This window comes from Carassius gibelio, chromosome B21 (genome assembly GCF_023724105.1).
Source record: "Carassius gibelio isolate Cgi1373 ecotype wild population from Czech Republic chromosome B21, carGib1.2-hapl.c, whole genome shotgun sequence".
In the NCBI taxonomy this organism is placed as follows: domain Eukaryota; kingdom Metazoa; phylum Chordata; class Actinopteri; order Cypriniformes; family Cyprinidae; genus Carassius; species Carassius gibelio.
In genome coordinates this window covers 8,820,379-8,840,520 of record NC_068416.1, presented here as the reverse complement: position 1 = coordinate 8,840,520, position 20,142 = coordinate 8,820,379, and the positions used below count along the sequence as shown (strand labels likewise).

Here is a 20,142-nt window from a genome sequence, read left to right as displayed (position 1 = left end):
AATCTCTGAATATTATGTCACAAACAGTGACCCTGGACCACAAAACCAGTCATAAGGGTCTATTTTTTTAAATTGAGATTTATACATCATCTGAAAGTTAAATAAATAAGCTTTCCATTGATGTATGGTTTGTTAGGGTATGACAATATTTGGAAAATCTGGAATCTGAGGGTGCAAAAAAAAAAAAAAAAAAGGGTAATGTCGAATTTAAGTTCTTAGCAATGCCTATTACTAATCAAAAATTAAGTTTTGATATATTTATGGAAGGAAATTTGCAAAATATATTTATGTAATTTTTTTCTTCTGTAGCAAATGGGTAGCAATTCATTTTGAAATGTAATATGCAAAATTACAATGCAATATGTAAAATGGCAATACATCTTCTGTATTTTAATTTACATTTTCATATGTGCAACATTTAAATGGAAATTCAATTATATAAATTAGATTGCCCATTTCCTATACTAGTTTTTGTATGTAAATTAAAATCATATTTTAACGGTTTATAAGCTGCAAAATTCAAATGAAAATGTATTACCCAAATTGATAAGATGTTAAAAATGACCAAAATGTAGCAAAATTATAATTTAAATGCCATTCAGAAGAAAAAATTATAATTTGAAAAGAAACAATTTAAATGATAATTTTGCTACTGTTTTTGCTTGGATATTTTTAACAACTTATCAATTTGGGTAAAACGTTTTAAGCGTTAAAATATGTTTTTGAATTAAATATTAAAACCAGTGAAAGGAAATGGCAAATGTTAATTATATAATTTAATTTTAATTTTGCACTAAATGTTGCACATATGAAAATGTACATTTAAATACAATTGAGAAATACATTGCCATTTTATATATTGCATTGTCATTTTGCTAATTACATGTCAAAATGAATTTTGCTGCCCATATGTATTTTACAAACAAATGTAGTTCTACCACACATACATTTACTTACATAAAAATACACAATACCATCCTATTCGCAGCATCTATTTACAAAAGAAACCCTTATTTATGAATAATGAATTCATGAAAATAATCAGCTGATACTATTGTATTTTTGATCATTGAGATTATGTTTTCAGTCGCATTGTTTTATTGTTCTATGTGACTTCTGGTGCTAACTCTTTTCAAATGATTACATAATGCTAAACAAGACTACACTTGAATTACATTAGTTCTCTAATATTTTAACTATTACTTGTAATATTTGCAGTATTTTGTTTGGCATGGGACACAAATTAATTTTGCTCAATATGCTGTACACATCAAATATGTTGCCAGAATAAGCTTTATGACAAAGGATTTAGGTCAGTAATATTAAATGCTTATTGCATTGCATTGCAATCAGTTGCACGTTGTCATTCGGGCTACTTTGGTACTGCTTTTTGATAGTTTTGTAATAGATAATTAATAGTGACTGTACTTACAGTATCTGTCTGTTAAATTTTTATTTATACTGTTTATATTTGTAAGAAATATTTAGGGTAAGGTTTAGAGGTGAAGTGGGAATAGCAGCTCAAAACATCTACTTAACAGTACAATGGTAATAGTAAGGTGGTTATGTTTAGTTGTAGGGTTAAGGGATATCAAATATATCAATAAAATAGTAAAAATATGATAAAAAAATATAAGGAATAAAATATGATACAGAAGATTAATTTATGGTTAACATATATCATAATCATCTAGTACTAGTTTTTGGAAAACAACAACAACAAAATCAGCCTGTTTACAGTAGGAAAACAATGCAGCAAGTTGTTAAATTATAAAATGTCCACATCACAGCTATGAGCATATCAGCATTTTCCAATAAGAATTTAGTGTAAGAAATACAGTCTATGTGGTCGACTGCAGCCCAACTTTAAACTAATGAACTTTCTGTATTAGCTTTTAAAGCCAAGAGGTATCAAGGGCTCTCCAAGGATCAACATTAATATTTCATATTTGACTTGATATAAATCTCTTCTGCCATGTCTCTTCCTTTCTCTCAGTCTCTTGTTGTCTCTCTTTTCCTTTCTGTCGTTCCCTTTCCCTTGTCCATCCATCTGGAGTTGATCATCTCATTTCCTGACTAGTATTACAGTGAACAATTATCTTCAGATCGGGAGACAACGGGACTTGAAAGACTCTGAGTAGCAGGGGGCTGAAGAGCAGATGAAAAAGGGGGCACATGTGTCCCATCACCTTAATGAAATCAACCTGACCATCCCGGGGTGACTCCCTCTGCTAACACGACACGCTGTCACCACTCACTTACACCTCCACTCGCACCAAACCGCACAACAAACACACTCAAGCTGACCTGTCAAATCTAATATACACTCAATTATACACTCTCAGACTGTCATGGCTAAGTGGCTAATTCTCTGACTCAATGATTTTGGGGAACAAAAAGCATAATAAATCAGTTAATGTTTCCTTAGTTTTTGACCTTTATCCCTGTAAGAGAGAATAATGTTAAAAATGTTTACAAAGGTGCAAAGAAGAATGTAAATTAACGATTCATAGCTGTCAGTCCTTGATTAAGTGGAAACCATGTCCAGCAGAACAAGCAGAGAATTGCTCATTTGCAGGCCTGCCAATCAATTAAACGACAGGCAGAAAACTACTAAAGTTTTTTTTTTTCCTTTTGTTCTGAGGGCGCATGCCGGGGCACTGACATTTGAACTTGTGGGTGGAGGGTTCCTTACAGACCCCTGTGGCAGTCTGCTCCCATTGAGGGTCCACTCTAGTGAGAGGACTTGGGAGTGGGGGAGAGTTCCTCCCACTCTGACTTGCTCCACTGTGCCTGGCGTCTCTCTCTCATTAAATGTTGTTGGGGTCGGAGGCAAACGTCTGCTAGGGCTGGGGGGCAGGAAGGATCGCATTAATGAAGGGGACACCCGCTGTCCAGGTGTCGGGTGACATGCCGTGCCCTGTTTGTGTTTAGGTCTAGAGGGTTTATTGTGACCGCACTTGTGAATAACAGTCTTGGTCTGTTTCGTTGTTTTAGCTCGCGTTCTAATTCCTTCAGTGTCCATATTTAGAAACCACACGTGATATCTTTTTCTAAAGAGTTCTTCGAGGTGAACAGACACCGTTCAAGTCAACAATGAGTCCAACTTAAGGTGATGGAAGAACTTGAGCGGATATCTCCAGGGGTAATTCTTCTTCACGCTTTTGCTGTGGCAACCGATATTTTTTGTACCATTCTCTACATTTAAAAAACAATTATGCCAAGCTAGGGCCTTGACCTAAATTAAAAGCCTGTCTCTGTGTTGTAAACCCTTCTCATAAATCAAGGCTTCCGTGCATTGCTCAGTCACTGTCTATGAGAAATGAGAGGTCGCGCAAGGGCCCCTTCATTTACTTGTGGGCGTTTACACGGAAACTTTAGTCATGAAGGTGGGTGAGTCATGAACCCTAATGGCTTCATCGGTTCAAGGATCTGGCATGGCGGCAATCTGTGATTACAAAGCATGGCACATCTCCAGGGATCCAATAAGAGGACCCAGAATCAAAAAGAGGCCAGCTGAATGTTGTTTGTTTGGTCCTTCTCTATAGGGACTTGTTTATGAGGATTTGAAAGTCTTTTAATTCAATACTTTGCCTTCATTAACAATCAGTGCGGAGCAACATATTATTACCATGTATCGCCTTGATAAAAAATAAAAATCCAACAATTGATTTTCTAAGCTGCTTTTAGTGTTGCAAGGAAGTGGAACATGCACATATTTTTCTATACATAAGATATATATAGAAGAAAAAAAAAATATATATATACATTAAAAGGATTAAAAAAACATAAAAAAGATATCAAGTCAAATGGTTTAATAATTTTATATAGTGCTTTATTATACAAGCTGGAGGCAGCAAGGACAAGAAACCATAACATAGCATACTACCGTTTAAAAAAAAAAAAAAAAAAAAAAAACATCACTTAGCAGTTATTTGTCAACAGACAGGTAAAACTGCACAACAGGGAACCCATCATGTGTCGAGTGAATAATTTTTATATTACATGATATTTTATTTGCCTCTAAGTAATACCTTCCTCCCTTGAGCAAATTGAAGCTGGCGCCATCCTCCTTTGGTGGGTAGCAATTTTCTCTCATTACAGCAAATGTTTGCTCTAAGAGAAGGCTCCGGAAGCCTAATAAGGTACTAATAAAAACAAAGCGATGACAGTTTCTGTCACCTGTGCCAAGTCTTGTCATGCAGTGTAATTAGTGAGACAAGGCTTGTGATCCCCTTTTCTCTGCATTATCTGAGTTCAAAGACGATACATAAGTTGCTCTCCTCAAACAATGGATTGCACTTTTTTACTCTATTCTTTTGGACCCTTACTTTTCCTGAGAGTATTTAGTTTAAACTAAGTTAATGTTTAAAACTGAGAAATGCAAGTTGACAGAATATCATATTTAATGCTCACATTTGAACCAGAGGCAGGTAGATAACATCAGTCAATCTCTACAATGTTCAGTTGACAGAAATCCGTATTGAGTAAAGAATGATCGAGAAATGATATGGCCAGGTGCACGTTCGACGTGGTGGATCATAACGTGCGTAAAGCTGGGCAAATAGATGTGTAAACAGAAATGTAAATAGCTACACAGGCATTCCTGCGCTGCAAAAGCTGAGCCCATAATTATAATGCTCAAGGTGTGTCCAAACATACCAGAAAAACCAGGAGCACTCTTTTTGACATTTTCTGCACTCTCTGGCAAACCTGCCATCGTTTATTTACAAAGGTCAAAGAGATCAGGGAGGAAGGAAAGAGGATGTGTTGGTCAATTTCAGAAAGGCTTATCCTAAAGGGTAATTTTCCTGCATATCGTTCAAACGCTATATTTGAGACATAATATTGCTTTTTCTTCTCTCTCTTATGGTGAGTATTTCTCATATGTCTCCTGTCAGCTCCTATGATCCTCAATTGCAAACGTACATCCTTCTCATCTATCACTACAGTTCAGCAGTCATTCTCAGTCCATCTACGCAAAGAGTTGGATTGTGCTCGACAAGGTGCCTAAGGGCAGGGGCGTGACGGCTGAGTGTGTGCATGCGTGTGTGTTTGCGTGTGTGTGTATGTGTGTACAGGGAGGCGACTCCTCCTGAGTGGAGCCGCTAAACTGCCACAGTTTCTCCCCCGAGGAGAGGCGCCTTTCATCTCCCCGCTCACTGGCGCCTTCACAAACCTCAGATTGTCTGTGAAATCACCCTGCTTAATAAACGCGCTGAGGCTCCTGGGAACGTCAAGCTAGCAGAATCTCACCCTGCAGCATTCGTGCACATATAAACACACATAAAGACCAGTCCAACAAGCAGCTGATTGCTGCTCCAGCTATTCATTACAAGAGAAGAAGGGTGGTGTTTATTTTAAGTGTGATTGCACAAATACCCTAAGTGTCTTGGTTACAAACAATTCCCCCCTTCTAGGACAAGACAAAAAGCAATCCGTCTCTGTTAAATGCCTTATTACTGTACAGTTTCTGAGCTTCAGTGTCCACAAGACATACAATTTCATGATAAATACATTTCCTTTCTCTCTCAGAACGATAATTAGCTTCACTTTGAAACTAATTTTCATGTTTGAAGAGAAAACACCCTAATGCTTTCGAATGCAGTTTACTGCCGTTGCCAGGAACAAATGCTTTTTTTTCAGTGAGATTAGATGGCGTGCAAAAGAAATAGCAGGCAGCAAATGGCAAAATACCTTTTTATTTTTTTTTAAAGGAAATAATAACACTCTAATTCATACCTTGGATAGTAATGATACATTGCATTGTAATGCCTCAAGCACATTTTCTTGTATTTGTCTGGGCTGCTGTTTAGTTATTCTGACACATTGTACTGTTTGTAGGCCGCAGAATATACTTTATCAATAGTGAAGCATCTTGGCTTGTGCAGGATTGTGATTTTATGTCAAATAAACATGCTGGTACTGCAGTAAGAAATAAACTTAAAGTTAAGACATTAGTTGAAAGCAGATGCAGATCACCAAAATGGAAGAAAATGCTTGAGGGATTTTTTTTTTTTTTTAAGTAACTGTTTTCAACATAAAAATGCCACATTTGTGGTAATAATCTGATATAATAATTTGCATAATTGTCTCAGTGGTTGGTAAAAACAACTGTATAAGAAACTGTCAATCTGATTTATTAAGAATTAGAATTAACTCACTGAAGACTGAACGAACTACACACACACACACACATACATATATATATCCTTTAAGTGTTTCAGCGTCCACTTCACCATAAAAATGTGCAATTCACACACACAATTTACTCTACATTTTTATCTTTGTTTCCTATTAATTAATAGCTTTACATACCAAAATTCCAGAATTTTTTGCTAAATTTGTCGCTGTCATTTTGTCAATCATAATGATGGATGCTTTATTGCAAACTCAGTAAGCCAATCACGAGTAATAGAACGCTCTGCCTAATTCAGCAGCCTTCTCATTGGCCAAAAGTTCTACCGTCGCCGTGTGCTGCTGAGCAACGGAGCGCGCGTCTTGATTTGGCAACGCTCTGATTGGCTGAAAGTTCTGTTGTGGACGCGTGCTCCGAGGCATCAAAGGCTTCATGCTTTTTGCATGAGACTTCAGAGTGACTTTGAAGTACGTGCGTCCAGACGCTTGTCGCGAGGAGGATGTCCGCGTCCGCGAGCTTGAAGGAATCAGACGGAGATCGAGACATGGAGCAGCGCAAAAGCCAAGTGTCAAGACACCCATTCAGCGTCGAGTCTCTTATATCTAGCCACAAAACCAGTAAAGACTTTGAAAGACGGCGCGAGGATGTATCCAGCCAGTTTGCTAAGACTGAGATCAGAGATTCTTGTGGCTCGGCTGGAATACAAAAGCACTTTATGCAGACCTCACCCGTCAAATCGGAGTCCCCAGAGCCGGATGACTGTACACCATGGGTTATGAACTCTAGATTCGCTCAAACACGTAAGCAATTACATTTTCTGAACGAACTGCTTAAAATGCTTTAAATTAGATGGCATAAATTACGACAGGGTATATTATCGTCACAAAAAGATTCCTTCCTAAAACGAACATTTTGGTTCATAACTGATAAGAGATCTAAAAAGTGGCAATACTGTCTTCTTAATTTTTCCATAGCCGACATCATATTTCATGATTAGCTACTTCGTATTATCAAATTTGCAACTAAAACTAATACATGCTTAATAGACTGTGAAAGAATACATTTAATGGAAACTAGAGAAAGGGCCCACTGCTTTGAAAACATAAAATCAAAAGCAGTTTCATATTTAGGAGAACTCTGATTTAATTAAAAAAATAACACTAGTATAAAGTAAAAAAGAAAAAAAAAAGAAAAAAAAAAAAAGAATCTGATTTAGACGTTTTTTTTTTTTTTTGTAATTAAGCAGAATATGTACATTAGATGTCAATATCGAAATATTTATTAAATATTACAAAAATTATATTATAGCTTTGTTTTAATTTTACTTACCCCCCTACCTTCACTTTTATCATAATCATTATACAATTTATGAAAGTAAAACACATTCACATGCTTACATTATGTATACTTGTATAAAGTTTTTTTGTATTTTATTTGAACTATGAAAACACTAATTACATTAGTTTAAAATCTATTTTTGACCAACCTAAAATCTACAAGAAATGTAATTAATGATTACATTCTGCTACACTTACTTCTTTTCAGGCCAGGTAAGTTCCTGTCCTCTCCGCAAGCACAAGACCAATCGTAAACCCCGTACGCCATTCACCACCTCACAGCTCCTGGCCTTGGAGCGAAAGTTCAGACAGAAACAGTACCTGTCCATTGCCGAGCGAGCAGAATTCTCCAGCTCCCTCACCCTCACAGAGACCCAGGTGAAGATCTGGTTCCAGAACCGACGGGCCAAAGCCAAGCGTTTGCAAGAGGCAGAGCTGGAAAAGTTCAAACTGACTGCCAAACCTGCCCTCCACCCCAATTTCAGTTTGCCTCTTCCTCTTGGAACCCAGCTTCATTCGGCCGTCTCACTCTATGGCCAGTCGTATCCCTACCAGAGGCCTTTATTGCCTGTTGCTCCGGTGGGACTCTATGGAGCACCGTTAGGGTACAGCATGTATCACCTCGCTTGAGAAGAAGTGCTACAGTATGGACTAGTACTGATCTGTGGATGTACAGAAAGACAATGTTTACAAACCTTGGATTTCCAAGTGTGAAAAAAAAAGCAGCAACCCCCCAAAAATACATTTTATATTTCATAATGTGCCTTCACTCACGTAAACATAAAATACATGAAATAAAAAGCAGGGCATTTTACCACACTTTTTTTCCACTGACTGAAAGATCAAATTTGACTGTGTGGATGGATCATTCTTTTGCCAAATCTTTTGTAAATATATTTGTGTTATACATCTTTGTGTAATATATTGTAAAACTAATTATTTTGTGTACAAAATACTGAGTTTAAATTCCACTACAATTAATGTTGATGCATTTTTATCCTGTAAGAAAGTGTTCCGACCAGTTCATTACGCATTGTTTTTACTTTAATTGCTTTAAGTGACGGACAATATTTTACAGAGTTTGTTTTTGAACCAAATTAAACGTCAAGCTGAATGATTTTATATGATAAATGCATTGGTGTGTTCACACTGATAAATTTATGAATTTCACAGTGATATATGCAAAGATGTTTCTGAAATTAGCCACGTGGAACTAAAATGTGGAAGTTTATTTATCCGGCCACATTTTTATATACTGTATATATATTTATACAATAATTATACGTCACTGAAATCTGACATGTACAGTAAACTGCATTAGGCAAGCAAACACAATAGCATTTGTTTACTGAATTAGTTTATTAAATTAATATTTCTGTTTCATGTTTGAGAAAGTATGTGAGAGTTTTCGCAGTCACATTTATATTCATAATATTCTCTGTATCCATTTGCTTTTTTTAAAGCAGGTAACACTTTACAATAAGGTCTCATTTCTTAACCTTTTTATTCAAATTGCAAAAAGTTATTAAATAAATAAATATTACAGTAACTACTGAACTACTGAATCAGTGCAGGTGGTTCCCAGGAATGCTCCTTTGTAAACTAGCAATACATTCTTGCATAATCATTTTATATGAATTATACTATTAAAAAAATCAAAGTAAAGCAATTTTCTGCAAGGAAGCTTTTGTATTCATTTTCATTAACAAACATTATGCATATTAGAAATTTGAGCATAGACTCAACATGTATTATATTATATTATATCTAAATATGAACAATTTATGACTTTTATAAACATGGTCATTGCTTAAATAATGATTTGTTAAAAATGAAACATTTATAATGTTATTATTGAAAGTTATGCTAAAATGTTACCGATTAGTTCAGTTTGACCTCTTTACTGCCTTGTTACTGCTTGTTCATTAAATTGTGGCTCTATAAATGGGGACGTTCGAGGGCCCATTTTACTGCTTACGCGTGACTTTGATGCAATCAGGAAATCATTTGGTCAGCACTTTACTCCAGAGCTTCCTTTAATCATAACACAAACTCAGTCATGCTAATCAAACGCAGAGTCACTAAAGTGTTCGCGGATGTGTTTTATAATGTCGACTTTGAGCCACTTACGAGAGTGCAGTGAATCTGGGCAAATTGCCTGATCCTGTTCCTGTGGTGTAAAAAAAAGTCTAAAGACTCTCTGAAGCTAAGTTCACAAAGTTGTTCAGAGCTTGTTTAAATACCTGACACATATCAGTAAGTGCAGTGTGTTCTATTCTTTCCATCTCATTGAAACAAATCTGAAAGATCCATTTCAAGACTTTACCGTCAAGTTTTGTTTGTGGTCTGAGAGGTCAAATATCAAATTGATTAATATATATATATATATATATATATATATATATATATATATATATATATATATATATATATATATATTCTTGAAATTAAATGGGGGTGGACTTGGTAATAGTATCTAATTGCTGGTTTTCCATTCGATCAGATAAATATATAAAAAGAATTTAAAAGGGGAAAAATTGGACAGTTTAGAAATTCACTATTATTCTTTTTTACCCATGGTTCACTGCACATTAATAAACAAACAAACAAACAAATAAATAAATAAATAAATAAATAAATAAAGTAGTCTGAACAGAGCGGGTAATGGTGCCAGACTTAGAAAAATAGAGATGGGGATTATTCAAGTCAAGATTTACTACACTCCCAGATGAAGTATTCAGAATTCTTACAATGCATTAATTACCAATGACAAAGTAATTAAATCAGACATTACATTAATCTCCTTTATTGTGGCGTACAAGCCCTAAAAAAGGTATACTGTTGATGCTGTGTGCACAGAATGTCCCAGATTCAGCCTGAATGTAATTTGACATATTAATGATGATGACTGTATAGAGTACACTTAGGCCAGGAACATGTTGTCCATGTTTAATACCGTTCCTTTCATTCTTCTCTTGATTTAGACCTCCTCTGCTGGTTACAGGGAGAACAACACCATTGTAAGATACTAATCAAAATAACTGGGTGTGTGTACTTCCTTGTGGCATTCCCTTGTATCTTATGCATTCCCAGTCAATTTTCTTTTTCTTTTCTTTCTTTTTTTTATTTTTTTTGCTTAATGTGGTGTTTATGATTATGAAAAAAAAAATCAGGCTATATTTTATATTTATTACTCTAACAATATCATGTGCTGCAGCCATTAGGAATGAATTTTCCTTAAATGTTGGGTACATGTCAGTGCACACACCTAAAAGGTTAAAAAAAAATATTTTAAACAACTATCGATGCATACAGGTGTAAATAAAGTGTTTTTGCATGCTTTGCTTGAAATAAAATTAACTTTGGTTGCATGTCCGATTATTATCACTACATTTTAGTTTATTACACATTAATAGCATGCTTCTATTTAATAAATAAAACCAAATAATCAGCACATAAGATGAAGTTGACAAATGTTACACAGGCATCTTGGATTAAGCATAACTGCATTTAGTATATGATGTTCAATCTAACTGTAGATAGAGATTTACAGAGGAAATAAAGTAAAAATCCTCCTCTAGGTTTCTGATGAAGCATACTGCCAAATGAAATGTAATGCAGTCATCTAAATTGGATGTAGAATTAATGAAAACTGCCCAAACACACAAGCTTTATCATTTATATTTTAGGCCTTGGCTAGCTGTTGAATGCTTGTCTCGTCCTGACTTCATTAGTCAGACGGCTTGCTAAAGGTACAAGTGCACTGGAAAATTAGCCCTTTAAATAAGGATCAACTGCTTTTGGTTTTTAGTTACCACTGAGGCTTCATATTTAAGTGTACTGGAACATTTTCAAGGATTAAATTATTATTATTTTTTTATACAGTTATTAACTTTCACTAATGTTTTTTAGAAGCATGTTGTGCCGGGTGATGCATCATGCTGTCATAAGTATAAAGGTTTTTTTGGAACCTGTGGTTTCATGGAGAAACATCCATGGAACATTTCCATTCCACAAAGGTTCTGTAAAGTGAAAAAAATGAAAATGTTATTTTTTTTTTGGCAGTAACTACAGCAATAACCAACAGCAGCAGCAGATCTATTCCACCAAGACCAAATACATTAACATTGTCAAATCCATAACAATAATAAAATCTTCAGAGATTTGTCATGAGTGAAATTTGAGTTTATTTTTTAAAGATTAAGATTTTTAAATACTGTTTTTTTTTTTCAAGGCATTGCTAGATGCAAGTGTTTCCTGACATATTATTTGCTTTGCAAAGATTGGATTACAAAAACAGTGTATTGTACAGTAGGTATTGAACTATATCTTATGATTTTAAATCAGTATTTAATGATCTCAAAGTAAAAATAGGTACTAAAGTCTGATTTTGTGGTGGCTGTGGTCTAAAATTTAATTATTCTAATCTTATTTCAAGTTATGAAGGAATTTGAAAGTCTGACAGCAATCAGTCTTGAGCGCTACTGTAAAGTTAACCCTGATTGCTTTAAATGATTGAAAATAATTCACAGTTGAAAATATTCATTAGACTTTTGGAAAAGTAATCAAAATGTAATAAAATGCAATTAGATACATTACTGTAATGGAGTAATTGAAATATCTACACTACTTATTACACCTTAAATAGGGTAATTAGTAATCTGTGACCTATTACATTTCCAAAGTAAACTTCCCTATAAACAGTGATGCAAGACAACTTCAAAGTGTCTCCATTAAAATCTTTGAAAATTTTGCCACAGAGTCCAGTTGTTCTAACATGGTAGCAGCAGGCTTGCCCAAACTTTGGGTAAGATGTATTCCGTCGCCATGTCCCCAAACAGCTCCTGAACTCATTGTGATCCCCCCGCTGCCCGCAGCACTTCAAATCAATGCAGCTGCCACGGAATGTGTCTGCCTCTTGCGGGAAGGGCACTGGGGGAGACAGATCACACATCTATTTAGCTTACGTAACATAAATGCGCAGACCAGCTCGGTGAGTGAACAATGCTGCTTCTTGCACTGAGGGAGGTAGGCATAACGACACACAACGTGTTTCATGTGACGTAAAGATGGATTAGCCTCACCTAACAAAAACAGAAATGGCTAATTCCTTTATGGCTCCTGGCTGGATTAAATTTCTGGCACACTGCTCAGTTTTTAGGTGAAACTAGTGCAGATATGCCAGTGCCAGCCATTTCTAAGCTCCCTCTGGAGGGATTGTAAATTCATAAGGAAAATTAGTCTACATGACACCGTATTTTGGGAATGGACGATTTAGCTGCTACATACACTACAGCTTGTCTAGCGGAAGATGACTTAATCAGATTTCTTGCGCTGTGAATGTCAGTATGAGTCATCAAGAGAAAAAAAAAAAGCTTTGGGGCCTTTGTGGATATGATGCTGTTTAATAACACGAAGGCCAACAGATGGCAGTATACCAGCAATATTGGGCAGCTGTAGAAAGACTATTTTATACAAATTATACAATGTCCTTTCGTTTCAGACATGTTCAGAATAGCATAATATTACTATTATACTTATATACACACTATTTTCTTATCCATTTTATAAGTATATAGGCTGCATATGGTATATGATGTGTGCTGCAGGGAAATCTTCTTCATGCATGGAAAACCAGGATGACCTTTTTGTTCAAATGTGCAGTATATAACACATCACACTGCATATAATATTATATCCCCGATAATTCTTATTGTCCATGCATATTTTTTAAATATTCTACTTGTAAAACGTAGTAGACATTATACAGTATGTAGGTATGCAGTAAGGATATTCCATTCTAACTTGGCATATCAGGAAAACACAGACATTGCCGAATCATTAGTTTTAGCCCAGATAAGATATTTGTGTGTGTGTGTTTGTGTATGTATCTCCAGGGGAAGTCGTGGACTAGTGGTTAGAGAGTTTGACTCCTAGGGTTGTGGATTCGAGTCTCGGGCCGGCAATACCACGACTTAGGTGCCCTTGAGAAAGCACTGAACCCCCAACTGCTCCCCAGCACCGCAGCATAAATGGCTGCCCACTGCTCTGGGTGTGTGTTCATGGTGTGTGTGTTTGTTCACTGCTGTGTGTGTGTGCGCACTTCGGATGGGTTAAATGCAGAGCACGAATTCTGAGTATGGGTCACCATACTTGGCTGTATGTCATGACACTTTCACTCCTGAACCAGAGACCAGCCAGCTGTAATCCCGCTGCCATAATAAAGCAGCCAATCATTGTCACTGAGCTAGGACTTGAGAGCGCAACAGACCAGGTGTATGAGCCGGCATCCACCAACTCCACTCTTTTGGCTTCACCTCGTCACTACATCCCTCCGGCTCTGTCAGGCTCCTCCTTCCCTCTGGCTCCACCTCCATCCTCAGTCGCTCTGGCTATGCAGCGGTCTTCCGAAGCCCCGCCGTCGCCTAAGCCTTCTGCTCCGCCTTTGCCCTCCGGATCCGCGGCATCACATCTTGGGCTCCTCATCCACCGGCTCAGTCTCCGTCAGTCGACTCCACTATGGTACTATACTCCATGCTCCCTATCCATTGCCTGCCCCACGTCCGCCTCCTGTACCCCCACCCTCCCTCTGCTGGACTATCTCTCTCAGTGCTAGGACGCACTGTTCTGGGAGGGGGCAAACTGTCACAGTCATGGACTTCTGTTCCTTTGTGTTATCCCTATTTGGTCATGTTCCGTTCCTAGTTTAGTTAATTGATTAATCCCCACCTGTTTCCATTCTTCTCATTACTTTCCTTGTGTTTAAAATTACCCTGTCTGCTTAGTTCCAGTTTGTCCCCAATCAATATGATGTTCGATTATTTGGATTTGTGTTTGGATGTGCCCTTTGGTCTCCCGTGATCATTAAAATCTTTATTTGTTATCTCCTTCCTCAAACGTTTTACTTAGCACACCTACACGTGTTACAAGTACATGCTATTTTGCTCATGTGCATCAGCGCTTGTGCCTGTTTTAACTGAACCCTTAAAACACCCCAGAGCTTTGCAAGATCAATTTGCCATATGTGCCACTCAGACATGACTGCAAAACGCTGTCAAACTGACACCATCCAGTTGCAGTGTGACTTGAGCACACAAGGTCAGCTGAGGCACAGAACCACACTACAGACAGCAGAGAGTACCATCACTTATAACACCATATTACTCAAATAAACCGACAGATCCTCTCTCAGACATATGATAATTTGCAGAAATCTGCAGATGATTTACATATTTACTGTCAGACAGGAAGGTACAGACAGTGTGTTAGACAGGGCCATGTTTGAGGTGCACGCTGGCGTTGGCTAGACTGTTTTGGCTGAAAATAATGACATTTAAATGATGGTTACTCAAACATGGATTTTGTGAGTGTGATTTGTGGTAAGAATACACCTGCAATGAACAAATAGTCAGTGAGTCTTGTAAGCTATAGTTCACAAAAACATTATTTATGATTTGTGAGTTATTATTTACATTATTTAGGTTTTTCTGTATGGCTCTATATGGAGTTTTTGATATTTTTTTGACTATTTTTCTATGGATCAAAAAGCAATTAATAATAATAATGATTATAATAATTATATGGACCATATGGATTATGTTTATTTATTTATTTTATTGGATTCATTCATTCATTTTAACTATATATAACAATTTTTAAAGACAAAGAACAGGTTTGGAAGGAAGGATTTAGTCTGAATTATTATATCATGTCGACGTGGGTTGAAAACGGGTAAGAGACTTGTTTTCTGCAGTGCTGTGATGTGGATTAAGATGGATTTAGAAAACAGTGAAGTTCATGTCCTTCAGAAGACAGGATCAAGACTGAGCACCTTTGACACATTCCCCCCCCAAAAAAGATATAGTGTCTCGCATTTGATGATCTTCAGTATATGTAGCCCATGTGCCTGTAACAGATTTTCTGTCACATCTCCTGACATTCAATACAATCAAAGACTGAGGTTAAACCGGGGTCCACAGGGGTCAATCCTTTGCTCACCCACAAGTGCTGTTTAATCCAGCTTTTACGTTATTTGTTGTTGCAATGCTGCAGTCTTCTACATTAGATTGAGGTAGGGCCCAAGTAGTATGCCTCTACCAGGAGTGTGGATTGTCCAATGAATAGCCTCATGTTTATTTGTATTATACACAGCTCTCATTAGCATCACATTAGTAATTTAATAAAACATATCTACACCTCTGTGCGAATAATTTTATCACAGAATAGACCTGCTTTTCTGTTGCACTTGTAATTCACATCTCTATTAGGGTTGATTTGTTTGAATGTGTTTATACATACATACAGTGTGTGTACAGTATGTGTTCAGTAGAACCAAAAATCTACTAAAGATATATATATATATATATATATATATATATATATATATATATATATATATATATATATATATATATACACATTTATTTATTTACATTCAATCATTTAGCAGACGCTTTTATCCAAAGCAACTTACAAATGAGGACGATGGAAGCAATCAAAAACAACAAAAAGAGCAATGATATGTAAGTGCTATAACAAGTCTCAGTTAGATTAACACAGTATACGTAGCATGGGCTTTTAAATATAATAAATAAAAAGAAAACAGATAGAATAGAAAAAAGAATAGAGCAAGCTAGTGTTAGAAGTCTTTACACACACACACACACACACACGCACGCACGCACACACACACACACACACACAGTTCCATAATAAATGAAAAGAAAATAGAATAAAAAAAAAGATTAGGAAGGTAGTTAGATTTTTTTTTGTGTTAAGATTAGAGGGTCAAATAAAGATGAAAGAGATGTGTTTTGAGCCGATTCTTGAAGATGGCTATGGACTCAGCTGCTCGGATTGAGTTTGGGAGGTCATTCCACCAGGAGGGAACATTTAATTTAAAAGTCCGTAAAAGTGACTTGGTGCTTCTTTGGGATGGCACAATCAAGAGACGTTCACTTGCAGAACGCAAGCTTCTAGAGGGCAAATAAGTCTGAATTAACACTTTTTGGAAAATGGGTGCAGAGCCAGTGGTAGTTTTGTAGGCAAATATATATGAGAAAATAGCCATCTTTAGTAGATTTTTTTGGTTCTTCTGAACAGTGTTCCATCTCTCAAGGCTGTTAAAATGTATTCCCGTATCTTTCTCTACTTAAATTGTATCACATCGAGAACATAGCCAGAGGCAAACCTGGTATTTATTTTGCAGGGATTCCATAATTAATAACTTAAGACTCACATCTCACTGCCTTTCTGGAAGCGCCATTCCTGCCATAGCTCGGGATTAAGGACACAAAGCATGGAGTGATAAATATGGAGCATATTAAGTCATGGAACGAGGATATGTTCCAGATATTTGTTATTGTGCTACTGTTTTGGTAAGATAAGCAGAAAATATCTGACTTACGATTGGAGTCACGCTGTGAAACGTGTTCTGAATTCTAATTCAGCCATCAAATCCATCTGACTTCATTTTCAAAATATTTCCTCTCATTTATATCTCTTAATCAGTCTTTTTGTTTCTCGTTGGTCCTCTCTCTTTTTCTTCACCTCCATACAGTACGTTCACTTACCGTAAGCATGAAAGCTGCAAACATTAATATTCTCAAAAATGTATTGATAATCTATTACTTATGAATTGTGATGGCTCTCTTAGCTGTGTGAAGAGGAATCATAGGAATCACAACAGAATCACACCCATTCTGAATGTAATAAGGGAACGCTTTTTTGACCTCTGAAAAAGTGTGTAGTAAAGTATAAAATATCACTTTAAAAGTAAGAAATAAAGAAAGCCATATGGGTTTTAAACAACATGATGGTGCCGAAAAAAAAAAAAAAAATAGGGTGAATGGTTCTTTTAAGTCCTATGAGCTATGAAAAAGTAACCCCATAGGATGCCAATTTTTCTTGGGCAACCATTGCAGCATTCACCATAAGTTCTGATCTTGAACTATTTTCCTTCAGTCTAATGAATATAATTACGTGCATGAGGAGAAGTGAACTTGTTTAATCCCCTTATTTTTAGCTAAGTGATAAATACAGGCTTTGGGCCGCAGATAATACTCCAAGGCTCAGCTTAACACAAGAGGTCATAGCCTTAAACTACCAAATCGATCTGAACAATGTACTCCGAGTGTCTGTACTCTACAGCAGCTTCCTCATTAACCCAGTAACACCTTTCCTCAACAACTAACGACTAATGGATCACTGAACACACACACGCAGGACCGAAAGCATGGTTTGGGAGGGGTTGGTATCTCCCAGTATGATGTTTTTAATGTTGTTTGCAATTAAGGTGATCCTCCACTCCCCGTCGCGACTTTATTTTTAACTCACCGTTATCTTTTGTCGGTGGCATGAATAATTGCCTCAGCTGATGGGGAGCCAACTGGGAATTGACCGGGAACCCAATCTGTTTCCATTATTCTGCTCTACTTCTGCCAGCGGCCTCCCGCCACGGCATACCATTACCAGTTCTGAGCCTCAGCCTCTGAGCCATGGGAGGCCGGTGAAATATTTACAGGAATACCTCTAGCAACCCCTTTACATCTCTTAGCTGACAGTTTGCGCCACAGCTAGCAACCTCACCCTCCACTGCAGAACTAGGCCTGGGATGTGACATTACTAAATGCTTAGATGTTTTGAGGTGATCCCCCTAACTGATTTGAAAGGTAACCTACTGTACTGCAAGCACTGCACAATTTTTTTTTTTTTTTTGGTTTAATAACTGAGGCAAGAGACAATGTGTTTATCATTTCAATTCCTTCACCCATTTCACAGAAATTACATACTCTAGAAGTGAAACATCTTTAGGGATCTCTATTACTATTCTTGGGCTCAGGGATTTTTCACATGTCCTTAGCCTGATGTTCAATTTTGTCACATAATTTGTGTCTTTTGTGCTACAGACTTCAGTTATTATTTTTAAGTGTTTTTCACATGGCAGTTAACAAAAATAAAAACACGGAAGGAGAGAACCTATCCATAGGGATCACAGAAAAACTTTTGTTTGCATCTTCAGTAAAAAAAAAAAAAAAAACAAAAAAAACAAGAACACAATCAACAAAACTTACAATAAGAAGCAATCCACATGTGACATATAAAGTCATAATTACGAAAAATTACAATTCAAAACTGACACAGTCAAACTGCAATATAAAAAATACATACGTAATATAGATATAGACATATATACATAAAATGATATTAGCAAATAAAAAGACATGCCGAGATATAAATTCACATTTACATGATATAAAGTTACATTGTGAGCTAAAATTATTGGCACAGTTATGACAAAACAACATTGCAATTACGAGCTATAGACCTTGTGTAACCCTGCCCTTTTCCAGCACTGCACTCGTTGTCTTCTTTTTCAAACATTACAACGCCACGGTAATATTCGTTAACTCTACAATAAGTAAATCCACTTAATTAATACTCCAAAAAATAAGTTAAACACAACATTCTAAAGATAGCTGTGTGCTTGTTTTTTTTTTTCTCCCAAGTTATGTTGGGAGAAAAAAAATACAATTATGAGCTGACCATTTCACTGAATGCTTGCACTAAACACTTATACTACACTGTATACGCTTTACTGTACAAAAAAATATAAAAGAGCAAAAAATAATAATAATAATAATAATAATAATAATAAATAAATAGAAAGATCATAACGTTTGTTTTTCACTGTTCATCTACACAAATGATTCTAGTTACTCCTAATGGGTGTTCACAATCCCTGTATCTCTTGATGTGATTTTATTTTGCTCCAGGAAACTTTATATCTCACAATTGCAACATTATATCTATTCTGAATATGACTATTCAGAAGTTCTATGACTCTATTCTAAGAAGTATGGACCTGTATTAAAAGCAAATTGTGGTAAAATAAATAAATAAACCTTCATAAATATTCCCTAGCTCCCAGTGTTAACATTATTTTCACCAACTCTGAATAAAGTTGCAAGTATGTGATATAAAATTTCATTGTGAGATTAGAGAATCTAATGTGCAGTTAAAGAGCAAATGGTCTTTTATAGTAAAAAAAAAAAACCCTGCTACATTTATATAACGTTGTTGATATTTGTGCTTCTATTAATAGCTCCTACATGTAGTCGTGGGGGGCAGTCAGCATTTTAGTGATTATGTGTTTACACGCTTAACTGCTTAATATCATAAGATCTTAAAAAGCAACTGCTATGGCTGATCAGGCTCAGTGTGAAAACATAAAGGACTGCAGGAACATCATTCCTCTAAGATTTTTGCTATTATTAAATTGAATCTGGTCAAGAAAACCTCTCTTTGCCAATAAAAGTTATAGGGTATTTTTCTCGTCACTAAATTTGAACCACAATTTGTTAGATGGTTATACTCCTATTGATGTTGTCTTTTCATCTGAACTTCACAATGTGTGAGATTTATTCCATCTCAACAGTTTTGATAATAATCTCTCTCTCTCTCTCTCTCTCTCTCTCTCTCTCTCTCTCTCTCTCTCTCTCTCTCTCTCTCTCTCTCTCTCTCTCTCTTCTTTCTCTCTCTCTCTGATTTTATGTTGGATATATGTTTACCATGGATATACTGTAGATGTAGATGGTAACAAATACTGTTTTTATTTAAAAGTCAGCATAACATGAAAATAATTTAACCTGTTTAATCAAAATCACA

General features: G+C 36.1%; 1 protein-coding gene across 1 annotated transcript; it reads left to right on the top strand.

Annotated features, from left to right (window-relative positions):
- Window positions 1–6,538: 6,538 nt before the first annotated feature.
- msx2b (muscle segment homeobox 2b) lies at window positions 6,539–8,607 on the top strand. Its single transcript, XM_052587600.1, has 2 exons — window positions 6,539–6,939; window positions 7,685–8,607. The coding sequence occupies exons 1-2, from the start codon at window positions 6,639–6,641 to the stop codon at window positions 8,104–8,106; spliced, it is 723 nt and encodes a 240-aa protein (XP_052443560.1). The 5' UTR covers window positions 6,539–6,638; the 3' UTR covers window positions 8,107–8,607.
- Window positions 8,608–20,142: the final 11,535 nt, after the last annotated feature.

Excerpts from the sequence above, each read along its gene's own strand:
- msx2b (XM_052587600.1), top strand. The coding sequence starts at position 6,639 with ATGTCCGCGTCCGCGAGCTTGAAGGAATCAGACGGAGATCGAGACATG. Across the intron at positions 6,940-7,684 it reads CTCTAGATTCGCTCAAACAC|GCCAGGTAAGTTCCTGTCCT; the intron begins GTAAGCAATTAC and ends ACTTCTTTTCAG.